The 13,206-nt window shown below is 40.6% G+C and overlaps 1 protein-coding gene across 3 annotated transcripts in view; it reads right to left on the bottom strand.

Moving 5' to 3' along the window:
• The window catches only part of ADGRE3 (adhesion G protein-coupled receptor E3), a 38,518-nt gene that overhangs the window by 12,742 nt on the left and 12,570 nt on the right, over positions 1–13,206 (bottom strand). For 2 of the 3 annotated variants that reach the window (XR_012124404.1, XM_037018830.2), the window contains exons 6-8: positions 11,173–11,292; positions 4,055–4,239; positions 1,902–2,069 (exon numbers count right to left, since the gene is read on the bottom strand). Coding sequence is in view for 2 of the 3 variants with exons in the window: in XM_037018830.2 (XP_036874725.2) it covers positions 1,902–2,069; positions 4,055–4,239; positions 11,173–11,292 (473 nt within the window). In the remaining variant the exon portion in view is untranslated. The remainder of the gene's footprint in view (positions 1–1,901; positions 2,070–4,054; positions 4,240–11,172; positions 11,293–13,206) is intronic. The other variant, XM_037018832.2, reaches the window with a different exon arrangement.

The raw sequence follows: 13,206 nt of genomic DNA, 5'->3' as shown, positions 1-13,206 counted from the left end.
CTCATTCATTTGTTCATTCCCTCATTCATTCATTTATTCATTCACTCATCCCTCATTCACTCATTCCTTAATTCATTCCCTCATTCATTACTCATTCATTCACTCATTCCCTCATTCATTTATCCATTCACTCATTCATGCATTCATTCATTCACTCATTCACTCATTCATTCACTCATTCACTCATTCATTCATCATTCACTCACTCATGCATTCACTCATTCATTCATTCAATATAATGTACAATTACTTGAACATTACAGTTACTAGACTACCCCTATTATCAAGTCCCCCCCACATACCCCACTACAGTGACTGTCCATCAGCATAGTAAGATGCTATAGAATCATTACTTGTCTTCTCTGTATATACTGCCTTTCCTGTGTCCCCCCTACCCCGGTTACATTATGTGTGCTAATCGTAATGCCCCTTTTTCCTCCTTATCCCTCCCTTCCCACCCATCCTCCCCATTCCTGCTTTTCTTTATAGTTTGACCACCTGTGTGTGCAACCCCTGAGAATATAGCCTAGTTGTGTCTATTTTTAAACTTAATATAGCAGGACAATACTTTGCTCCACAGTGTCACTCAGAAACCCATAACAACAGAGGCTTCACCATCTTGTGGCTGCAGCACCTGGAGCATGTTGCCCTGGAAGATCCCACATGGGATCTTCTAAGTTTCATCCCAGTAAAGTAGCACTGCTTTTAATAGCTATCAGGAAACAACCTAGATATCCATTAACTGCAGAATGGATAAACTGAAGTACATTCATGCCAGGGAATATTATATGACAATGAAAAGAAATGAACTAAAGCTATGTCCCATGCATAGATGAATTTTCATAAACCGTGTAATTGGAGAGGTCAGAGATTTCCACCAAACGTTTTTCTGTGGGCACCACCTCCATCCTTGAGAGAAGGGGTGGGATGCAGGACTTCCTGCGTGCTGTCCCCAGCCTATGTCATCAGTGTGTCCTCTGACCCCACTTCTAGGATCTGTCCAGTCTGATGTTCTCTCCCACCTCTATGGCTGCCACCTCACCTCAGCTACCATCATCTAGCCCATTCTTACTTCGTCACTATCCATTCTTGACCCAGGAGCCAGAGGGATCTTCAAATGATATAATTATGCAGCATCCCTCATGCAAATATCTTCCTATTGCAATTCAGATGAAATCTAAAGGCCTGAGCCTGGCGTTCCAGGTCCGACACATTTTCCCTGCAGCCATCTCTGCAACCTCATCTCCTGTTTGCCCGTCATCCACTCTGCTCCAGCCACACTTGGTTCCAGAAAACACCAAGTTTGTTCTCTCTTCAGGGTTTTTACACATACACATCTGTCTTCTTGGGATGCTTTTCTTGCTGACTTTTTAAAATTGGGTTAACCTCAAACTAATATAAAATTAACCATTTAAAAGTATGCAATCCATTGGCATTTAGCACATTCACAGTGTTGCCTAATCACCAGCTCTATCTAGTTCCAGAACATTCCCATCACCCCAAAATAAACCCCACACCCATTAAGCCCTTACCCTCTCTTTCCCCCCCTCCCCCAGCCCCTGGCAACCGGCAATCTCCTTTCTGACTCTTTGGGTTTGCCTATTCTGGACGTTTCCTATAAATGGAATCGTACAACAGTGGCCCTCTGTGTTCGGCTTCTTGCATTCAGCATGGTGTTTTCAAGGGTCACCCATGTTGCAGCGCTACTGACTAATTATTCAGATTGCTGCTCAGATGTTTAATTCTTATAAGGGCCACCTGTGACTTTTCTATCTAAAGCAGCATGACTTCTGCAGTTGCTCTGGTGAGCCATTCTGCTTTCTTTCTCTTCACACTTTTTATCATCACCTTGTAGGGGCTCAAACAGGATTAGCTGGAGGAACTAAATGTTTACGTCGTACCTGGAGGGTTAAGGCCATGAGGACGGCGAAACTGGACAGGTGGGTGGAGCTGCATACGGTGTGACTTTTGTTTGCGCGTATCAGGAAACAGCCATCCCTGGACCAGTGGCCGCCCTCCTCTGTGGTTTTCCAGTAAACGCAGAAGGGCTTTTGGCTACCGGGCTTCATCTGGAAGTAGAATGGGCTCATCATGTTCTTCCTGGGAAGGGACAACCCTCAGAGTGTCGGTCTGCGCCAGGGTGGCGAATGAGGAGGCGCAGAGGCCGGGAGCGACTCAGGCGATTTTCTGTTTTGAGGGAAAAGGATGGCCGCTGGGACACCGGCTCCCATATTCAGAATTTATTGAGATTCTGAATAATGTAAAATGAGGTCAAGGCTCTCTGGGAGCCAGAAGTATAACAAGACGCCATTTGTTTCAGGGCGTTGCCGCCAACCATGGGAGTCAGACAAAAAAAAAGTCTAAGGCTCGTACAAAATGTTCTCCCAAATATGCTCTAGGCCGAATTCCCTTGGGCCCTTCCCACCAGTTCTGTCCCTAACCCTTTAAAATGCAATAATTGCTCAAGTAACAGGAGAGGTAGTGTAGGAAAGAAATGCCACCAGGAGAGAGAAAGAGACTAAAATTAGCCATTGACTTCTTCTCTTTGTCCCAAGGGTTCCAGAGCATCACTTCCTGGGGCCAAGGAGATGAGCCTGTTAGGGGCTGTATCTCCTTTCATAATCCACTGGCCCACCCCAAGAATCTGTGCTTCATTCTCAATGCCCCATGCCATGCACCCCAAATTCCATACCTGGGTTTTATGCATCACATAGCGAAAACCTACATTTCCCCACCTTCCCCTCCTTAACTCCTATTTTTCTTTAAAAATTAAAAAAAAGTACTTTTTTCCAGCTTTATTGTGGTCTACATAATTGTTGAGGTCTAAATAATAATAAATATTATTAGTTGTGTGGTCTACATAATTAATGGACATATATTGATGGTAATATAATTGACATATAACACTGGATAAGTTTAAGGGCTACAACATAATTGTTTTATATGTGTGCATATTACAGAGGGGTTACCATAATGAGGTTAGTTAACATACTTTACCTTGCATGGTCCCAGATTTTTATTTTGTGGTGCAAACTTTTCAAATCTACTCTCTTGGCAACTTTCAAATGTGCAACACAGAATTCTAACTAGAATTATTATGTTGTGCCCTAGATCCCCAGAACTACTCTTCTTATAAGTCGAAGTTTGTTGACCTTTGACCACCTTCACCTATTTCCCTATCTCATGTCCCTAGCAGCCACCAATCTGTTCTCTGTATGTATGAATTTGTTTTTTTGTTTTTTTGTATAGGTTTTAGATTTCATATATAAGTGAGATCATACAGTACTTGTCTTTCTCTGTCTGACTTCATTCACTTAGTGCAATACCCTCTAGGTCTATCCATGTTGTGGCTAATGGCATGATTTCATTCAATTCCTATTTTCTTAACAGAGCTGAAAGGGATGGGAGCAAATGAGTTTTATTACATCTATGTATGGCTACTGACCCTCTTGCCTTTAAGAGTTTGGGCAGAGAATGGGAAAAGGCAATAGATTAAAGAAAAGTATTTTTTCTGATACAGTTCTGTGGTCTAAATAATTAATACCAGGCTTTTGTGCAGGAATGAATATTATGTCTCACAGATGTAGGAGATATGTGCAGCTACAATAATCCCATGCACCAGAATAATGTCACCCAAGAAAAATATCATGTGGACCACTTACAGAATTGAAAGTTTCTACTAGCTACATTAAAAAACATAAACAGGTCAAATTACCTTTAATAGCATATTTACTCTAATCCACTATATTCAAAATGTACCGTTTAATATTCAACATAAATCAACATATGTAGTCAATATAAAATTATTAGTGAGATATTTTACATGCTTTTTTTCTTACTAAGTCTTTGAAGTCTGGAAATACTATATCTACATCTAAAAATACTGACTTCAAAAATTTCAGTTCAGACTCACCACATTTCCAATAGCTACAAGTGGCTCCTGCCAACTGTACGGGTAAACCCCAGTCAAGAACCAGAGGTTGGGGAGGGAATGCGGATTGTTCAATCTACCTCCACGAAACTAAAGCGAGTTCAAATTGCAGCCATGACCCACCTTCACATGCTGAAAACACAGAGTCACAGGGTTGGATAGAGATGTGTTCCTTTTGGGTCCAAGGGCAGCGCTCACTACCTGGGAGACCAGGTAAACTCTGTCTTTCTCATTCATCTCTTCAAAAAAAGTTGCATTTATGATGTTGCCAAGAGAAGAGTATGAAATAAAGGCAACTGCGCTGGGACCTGCGGAAACAGAAAGATGAAGTACCACCATTTTTTGGTCCCCTTTCCTGCCCACACCTGTGCTCAGGTGTGTTTTAGAAACCCACCCTTCCTCTCATGCTCTTCGTCCCCAAATCCAGCACATCCTCAAACCCAGCACAATCCCAGCCTCTGACTTGGGAAATCTCCCCCAGCTACTCAGGCAGCTTCTGATGCTGTTTTTTCCAAACTTGTATTTCAAATGCGGCTCCTGTTGTGTCGATGAGAATCCAACGGTCTGCCAATTATTATTTCTGTGGCTTGAATTCTATTTTTCCAGCAGGCACTAAACTTCTTGAGTGACTCTACAGGATATTTAATTTGGGGACCACAGGGCTCCCAGCCCAGTGCTAAGCCTGCGGTCAATAGCGAATTCTTTTAAAACATCATCTCAAAAAAAACACAAAACCTTAAACTTATATTTCAAATACTCAGGAAAGTAAAGAAAAAGACCTAAAGAACATCTACTCCCAGATTTAATGTACATTATCATTTTGCCACATTGGCTCCAGAATTATTTTTTAAAGAATAAAATGTTTTCAATATGACTAAAGCTCCCTCTAATTCATTCTCTTTCTTCCTTCTTGAGAAATAACAATGGACTTGACATTGTAGCCTTTGCATGAATACTTTTGTAATTTTACTATATATGAATGTTTTCAAAAATTGTAGTATTTTCTGTCTATAAGTTCATGTAAATGGTATCCCAATTTGAGAATCCTTTTGCAACTTTCTTTTATCACTCCAGTTAATACTTAAAAAAATTGAAATATAGTCAATATGCAATATTATCTCGGTTTCAGATGTACAACATTGTAGCCCATAAATGGATGCCCATAATAGTGCAAATGGCTCTTTCCATAGGCACAATTGCATTTTGGCGATAGGCAGTTGCTTTCTGACGCATAGTAAACATAACCTTAAATGCTACGTTGTGTTGCCCTATAGGATATTAACCAGTGTTTGCATCTGTTAGCATATAGTTTTCAGCATTCATGACTGTCCCATATATGAATATGTTCATGTGTGTGTATATCTGTTCTTCAAATTGCCTTTAAGTTTGTCTTAACTAGTTTTATTCGTTCCTTCTTTAATGAGGTGAATATGATCTTTGACATGCATTCATTTATATTTGCCTGAGAGTCATTAGTTACCTTTCTGAAATGATATATATGTATGGATAAACACACACATGTATACACGTGCACATACAAACAAATATGTGTACACACATGTATGTATGCACAAATATTCACACAAATGAGGGGGTGAATTAAATAAGAGATTTTCACCTTTTCTAACGTTCTGAAGCAGACTGAAAACCTTGAACTCTTTTTATATTGAACAGGGTAAGGAGAGCTGAAACAACAAGAAATGTCATGCTAATTTATGTATGAAAGGAAATGGCTGTACCCTAGGATAAAATAATATCAATGGAGGGGGAGCAAAGAAACGGCAGGTGAAATTTTAAGGGAGGAAGAGAGGGGACAGGTTGGGTCAGCCTTAACGAAGAAAAAGGAAGTAAAAGGGATTAGGCAAATTTTGTGTGATTTAATGCCACTTCTGCTGCTGCCTTTTGAACAGACTTCAGTAAAGAACGACATTTCTCAAGGCTTTTAGAACTGGTTTTGCATTCCTTCGGGATGAAACATAATATTGACACTAGACCCAAGGAAACCCCTTCATAGTTGGACTACATGTGTCTCTGTCAACATGTATGTTTGTATCTAATAGTTTCCTTTATGTATTATATATGCAATCCATATCTAGATATAAATAACATACATGGAAATCATTATCCATCTATCAATCATCTGCCACCTCTCTATCTCTATCCATCCATTCATTCCACCTCCTTTTTTAAATGGAATGCTGACTATGTTCCAGACTCTTTTCCAGATCCAGTGGGAACAAAATATACCAAGTTTACGCTTGTGTGGATCTTACTTTCTGGTGCAGGAGACAGACAAACAAATACAAATAGATAAATGAAGGTGTATATCAGAGAATCATCAGTCCTATGGAGAAAATTAAGTCGGTTAAGAGGATGAAGAGAGCTGGGGGTTGCTGTTTTAGACAGTGTTCAGAGAGCAGTGAGGGGAGGAGGGGGCATGTGGATTTCTGAGAGAGGAGTGCTGGAGGCAGAGGTAACAGCAGGTGCGAAGTCCCAGGCGTCACTGGGCCCGACTTGTTCAGGGAACAGCAAGGAGGCCAGTGTGGCTGAAGCGCAGTGAGTGGAGGGGAGGGGCAGGAGAGGAGGCGGGGCAAGACGGGGGCACGGGCCTCAGGTAGGACTTCCGCTTCTATTTAAGCCCGTAGAAAGCCATTGAAAGGTTTTAAGCAAGTGAACATCATAATTCAACATACTTCATGAGGATTAAGGTTAAAACATATGATTTCATAATGACATGATATAAATGACATAAAAATGATGAGGATTAAATAAAAAATGTATGATGATACAGCTACATCATATATTTGTAATCTTACTACCTTTCAATAAGACATTATATGATGTGTATCAATAGGACATTATTATGTGTGGAATTGTATCCTCCCAAAACTCGTATGTTGAAATCCTCACCCTCAGGACTTCAGAATGGGACAGTGTTTGAAGACAGAACCTTTAAAGAAGTGATTAAATTAAGATGAGTCCATGAGGGTGGGCCTTAATCCAGTCTGACTGGTGTCTTTATAAGAGGAAATTTGGACCAAAAGAGAGGCCAGGGATGGGTGTGCTTAGGGAAAAGACCATATGAAAACGCAGGGAGATGGCAGGCCATCTGCAAGTCAAGGACAGAGGCCTAACAAACTGCCTGCCAACATCTTGATCTCAGGATTCCAGCCTCCAGAATTGTGAGAAAACAAATTCCTCTCGTTTAAACCGCCGCCTAGTCTGGTATTTTGTATGGCAACCCTAGCAAACTAATGCATACACACACACACACACACACACACGCACGCACGCACGCATGCACACGCATACTCCCATGTCAATAACACATGTAAATTAATAAATTTTCATATATGTGAATACTTACTGACATGGGAATATGTTCATATTATCACATATATTAGTATGTTACGAGCATATTCCCATGCCAGTAAGTATTCATTATTCTTTGTAGCTACTGAGAAGTCCACACGGCAACAAGGCCATGTGAAGCAAGCAGTTAATATGTAGGGACCAGAACTAGGTTTCTGGATTCAATTTCCAGCTCTGCCCCTTACTAGCTGAGCAGTTCATTATATTGGAATAAATTACTCAGCGGGCTTCTCTAATCTGGCCTCTCTGCCCTCGCTCAGAGGGATAAGGGGAAATTTACTTCTGTTTCTCTGAGTTCATGGCAGTTTCCATGCATCAGAATGAAACAGTGCAGATGGTTGGAAAAGTTCAGCAGATGATACATCCACCTGCTCTTATGCTTAGAAATCATTTAATTTTGGCTTGAAATGTTCTGGTGTAAAAGCAAAATCACAAGCAGAAATGAGAAGAGTGGCTTTCCAGGTTTCCAAGGTCGGTGTCTGTGGCTTGGGTTTGTTCTGAGCTGTTCTAGAGGAAGCGGGGGTCATATGATTAAATATCTCTGGTCACCTACCACAGTGGAGGTTCACACCTGGTATCCTGGTGTGATTTAATAATGTACCCATTCAGTATTAAAACTGTTAGTGTTTAGAGATAAATTATGATTGCTCTGGACCAGTGGCTTTCAACTGGGGTGATTTTGCTTGTTCAGGACACATGGTGGTAAAGTTGTGGTACCTATACACAATGGACTATTATTCAGCTATAAAAAAGAAAGCAATTCTGCCATTTGCAACAACATGGATGCACATAGAGGGGATTATATTAAGGGAAATAAGCCAGGTGCAGAAAAACAAATACCATTTGATTTCACTTATATTTGGAATCTAGGAACAAAATCAAACAAAATGAAAAAAACAGCAGTGGACTCACAGACACTGAGAAGTGACTGGGGTTGCCATGGGGGAGGGGCTGGGGCGGGCAGGTGAAACAAGTGAAAGGGGACAAAAAGGCACAAAATCTCTATCATAATATAAATTAGTCATGGGGATGAAAGTATAGCAGAGAATATAGTCAATAGTTCTGTTACACCTTTCTTTGTTGACAGATAGTAACTGCACTAGCTGGGGTTTGCATTTAATAATGTAGACAACTGTTGAATCACTATGTGTATATCTGAAACCGATATAATATTGTATCTCAACTATACTTCAATAAGAATAAAAATAAAAACAAAACAAAACAAAATGAACAAATAGCAATAGACTCCTAGACACTGAAGAGTGACTAGAGAGAGGCATTTTTGGTTGTTACAACTTGGGGGGAGTTGCTACTGGCATCTAGTGGGTAAGGGCCAGGGATGCCGTTCAACATCTTATGGGACACAGGATGACCCCCATGACAAAGAATGATCTGGCCCTAGAAATAACCCGAAGGAAGGAGAAATGTCCTTCTACGAGGGTGTCACAAGCCACCAATGGGTTCATTCCTTATTAGAAATGTTGAGGCCTCAACATAAATGTGGACTTAATTCAATGAGCATTTGCCACTGTTCTCCAGGTTCTGTGCCCGTAATGGTGACTAGAGGGAAAAAGAATTTGTGGTTTCTGCCCTTAAGGGGATTCCAGTACAGTGGGTAAGTCAGGGACATGTCAATCAATAGATACAACACTACACGTTGGATGTCAGGTCAAGGGAGGGTCAGGATGCTGGGTGAGCAGAGAAGAAGGAGGCCCGACTGGTGCTGTCATGGAAGTGGGCAATCCTGGGAGACATCCTGGAGAAGGTGAAGGTGAGCTGTGTTGAAAGAACAGTAAAAGTTCACCCAGAGGAGTGGGGTTGGCATTCCTGGCATTTTTTTTGCACCACAAACAGAGTTGAAATTTGTCTGCTATAGGAACAAATTAAGGACATCTTCACAAATTGGGAAATAAATGTGCCAATTTGTTAAAAAAAAAAAAAGAAAAGAAAAAGGCAATGCAAATGCTTGGAGGTGAGCCTGCAGGGCCCATTAGGGCAGGGTCAGTAGTCCTCTCCCAGGCGGGCACTTCCAGGCCAGGCGCTCCTCGAGCCACATGTACTCATATTGTGATGTCTGTAACTTACTTAAACAATTCTGCATAGACAGCTCTTCTGGGCCAGGCTGTGTCCTCTCTAAATTCATATTAAAATCCTAACGCCCTGCCCCCAGAACATGACCGAGGAGCAAACTGGGCTGCAGATGTGTTTTGATTGACCTGCACATGACATCTTGCTCCCTCTCTCTTTGGATCACGGAAGAGCCTGGTGACAGTGCGGGCATGGAACCATGTGGTTGGGGCTTGTCCCATCCTGCCCCAGACCGTTCTCAAAGGGAGGCCGATTTAAGTTCTAATCTTCTTGGGGAGAAAAGGAAATGATAGGCACCAATTGCCTTATGAGATTCATGCTCCATTCAGCATGTGGTCAGTTGTCTACACTCTATTGTCATTACTTTGGGACTTCTGGTGATAGAACAGACCAGCTGTACCTGATGTTTTTGTGCCAGGATTTTAAGACCCCATTTATGGTGCAACAGCAGTTACAACTATGTGGCAGTTAGAGTAAAGGTACTCTTGCCAAATTTGGATATTGGAGTTTTCATGCAAATGACCCAAGTTTTGCTTTAAAAAAATCAGAAAGTCTGGTGACTCTGGGATAATGAATAGTAATAATTTGTTCCTATGTATAGCATCTGTCGCGGATGCTGTAGACACCCATTTTTAAAAATTAATTAATTGTTTAAATTAAGGTATCATTGATATATAATCTTATGAAGGTTTCACATGAGCAACACGGTGGTCTCAACACTCACCCATATTATCAAGTCCCCCCTCTCACACTGTAATCACTCTCAGCGTAGTTAGTAAGACGCTGTAGAGTCATTACGTGTCTTCTATGGCAAACAGCTGTGATTCTCTGGGGACTTTCCCCAAAGTGAATGTATTTGATCTCTACACAAAGCAGACTGGAAGGGGCTGGAAGTTAACCCCCTTTGAAAGGCCCTCAACTAGGGATGGATTAGAGCAGGTGGAGAAACAGCCCAGCTTCCTCTCCTGGAATGGGATAACTCGGTGGGATTTAGCATGCAGTTATCACCAGCAGGAACCTGCTCACAGACAATGCCTGCATTGGCTGGACCCTCTTTCCTATCTCATTTCCTCTCTCCCCTACTGGGATAATGAATTTTATGTGTCAATGTGGCTAGATCATGGTACCGAGATATTGGGTCAAACACTCTCCTGGATGTGGCTGTGAAGTTATTTTTTAGATGAGATTAGCAACTGAATCATTAGACTGAGTAAAGCAGATGACCCTCCACCATGTGCGTGGGCTTCATCTAACCAGTTGAATGCCTTAATAAAAAGTCTGCTTGCTCCTGCAAAAGTGGGAATTCTGTCTCTACTGTCTTTGGACTGGACTTAGAACATCAACTCTTCCCCGGGTCTCCAGCCTGCTGGCTAGAATTTAGACTTGCTACCCTCTACAATCTCATGAGCTCATTCTTCAAAATCTTTGTCTCTGCCTCTTTCTAAACACAAACAGACTACTGGTTCTGTTTCTCTGAAGAATCCTGGCTTACCCTACAGAAGCTTCCTGGGACACCTCCCAGATGAACTCCTTACACTCCAGGGATTGCTTCTGGGTGAACCCAACCTGAAACCTGAAAAGAACACCCCCCAAATTGCAAAGAGGTCTCTTTCATGCTGAAGAAAAGAAAGTCTCCACTTTGGAAAGAGGACTTTTTTTTTTTAAAGGAGAAGGCTCAAATGACATAGTCTTAAGAGTAACAAATCCAATACCGAGGATGTTTCACACAGTGATACTGCTCTGTGTGCCTTGGGGATCCTGAATGCAGCCCCCACGTGTACCTTGTATGTTTCCCTGGACGACGTCATTGCACTGGATGTTCACTGAGTTCATCTGGGTGCCCAAGTTGAAGATCTTTTCTCCCTCAGAGCAATTGTCTGTAACAACTCGAGTTTCAACAGCTGGTGAGGAGAGCAACAGGAAAGCTTAGCATGACTGTAAGCTTTCAAAATGTGCACAGCCACACGAATAGGTCACATTTACAGAATGTCTGGGATGTGCCAAGCACTGGGCTAAGAGCCTAATTTGTCGTTATATAACCCCATGAGGGGCCATTATCTAGATGAGGAAACTGAAATTTTGAAGTTAAGATTCTGAACTCCTGAAATCCAAGTTCTTAACTGCCACCGTCAAGTGTATTACCTTTGAAGCAACAATTCCTTTTCTATGAATTTATTCTCAAAAAACCGTCATGGAGAAGAGTGCTGATTTAGCTACAAGAAAGTTCATAGCAGTTTAGATGATAATGGTGAAAAATACAAAATGACCTAAATGTTCAACTAGAAGGAATTGATTCAATAATTGATGGCGTGTTTCTAGAATAGGGAGCCGTGCTTCCAATAAAACGAAGTCAGGGAATAATCATGATTGGGAAATAAGAATTAGGAAAATATTTAGCTTAAAAAGCAAATGGCATGAGACTGGCCACAAGTTAGAAATTTTTGAAGCTGGGTGATGGGTGCAAAAGGGCTCTTACTGGGTCTCCTTCGGTACGGGCTAAAAAAGGTTTTAAAAAAAGCAAGGGACAAAATAACACAAAGAATGATGCTACTACAAGTCAAGTAGATAGGAATATGAAGAGAATGATACTATTTAAAATTTTATAACAATAAAGAGTGGAAAATAGAATAATCGTAGCAATTACCAGCTCTAGTTCTAAAGGCATTATATGCATTATTATTATCCTCATTTACAGATGAGAAGGCTGGAACCCCCTGAAGTGGGGACACCAGTCACCAATCAAATAACTGGGACCTGGCCAAATCAGGAGAGATGAGAATTACCCAAAAACTGGAAATTGGTTAATTTTGAACGACAGCATCCAGATTCCCATTTCCCAGGAAGGATAGGCACTGGGATTTATTTTACCTCAAATTTTTAGAAAATTACTATTTTTGGAGCGCATAAAGTATTTCATCATGCAGGTTGGTAAATCAAAATGGTTAGTTGGGCATACACAAATCCTTTGATCTCCCTGAGCTGAACAAAAAGCACAGCAAACAGCATTTCTGGAGGCCAGTACAGTGATAAACATCCAAAGTCTATAGAATATTTCCCCCCTTGACCTAATGAGTCCTCTTCTATGAATTTATTCTAAGAAAAATATCAAACAAGTATTCACAGAAAAAAATGTCAACTGTCCTTATCACAGCATTATTTGGTAACAACCCACATTTCCCAGAATAGGGAAATAAATAAATTATAGAATAAATGAACATACAGTATGAATACATTATATATATATATATATACTATAACTCTACAATCCACTGAAGACAATAATTATAGCAATCATGACAATAATTATAGATAATTATGATGTACACAGTTTACATGGAAAGATGTTAATGATCTAGTGAATGAAAACTGTGTGTAAAATATAACACACAGAACAAATGTGTGTCTCTTTATCAAACATGGCATAGGATTAGAAGGCTGGGTTGTGGGAAGATGTGGCTGGTCTGAATTTAGCTTTGTTTATGTGATTTTTTTTTCTCATTAGAACATTTTAATACTTGGTTTTGCTTTGGTATCATATTATGTATTTTCTTTTTAAAATAAAAAGAGTATGTATTTAAGGTGTGTAGTATGATGACATGACACACATCTACACTGTGGAGTGACATTATAGTCAAGCTATATGACTTACTGTGATGATTGACATATTACCTCCTCAGTGGCTATATCACAATCAGGTGTGACACAAGTATAATAAAGGTATTTTTATTTTAAAAATATGTAGAAACAGCTCCCCCAAGTTTTCTCATGCCCCCTTTTCATCTCTCCCTGTCACTATAGATTAGTTTGCATTTTCT

Source organism: Manis javanica, chromosome 13 (genome assembly GCF_040802235.1).
Source record: "Manis javanica isolate MJ-LG chromosome 13, MJ_LKY, whole genome shotgun sequence".
NCBI lineage: Eukaryota > Metazoa > Chordata > Mammalia > Pholidota > Manidae > Manis > Manis javanica.
This window is presented reverse-complemented; position numbering and strand designations above follow the sequence as displayed.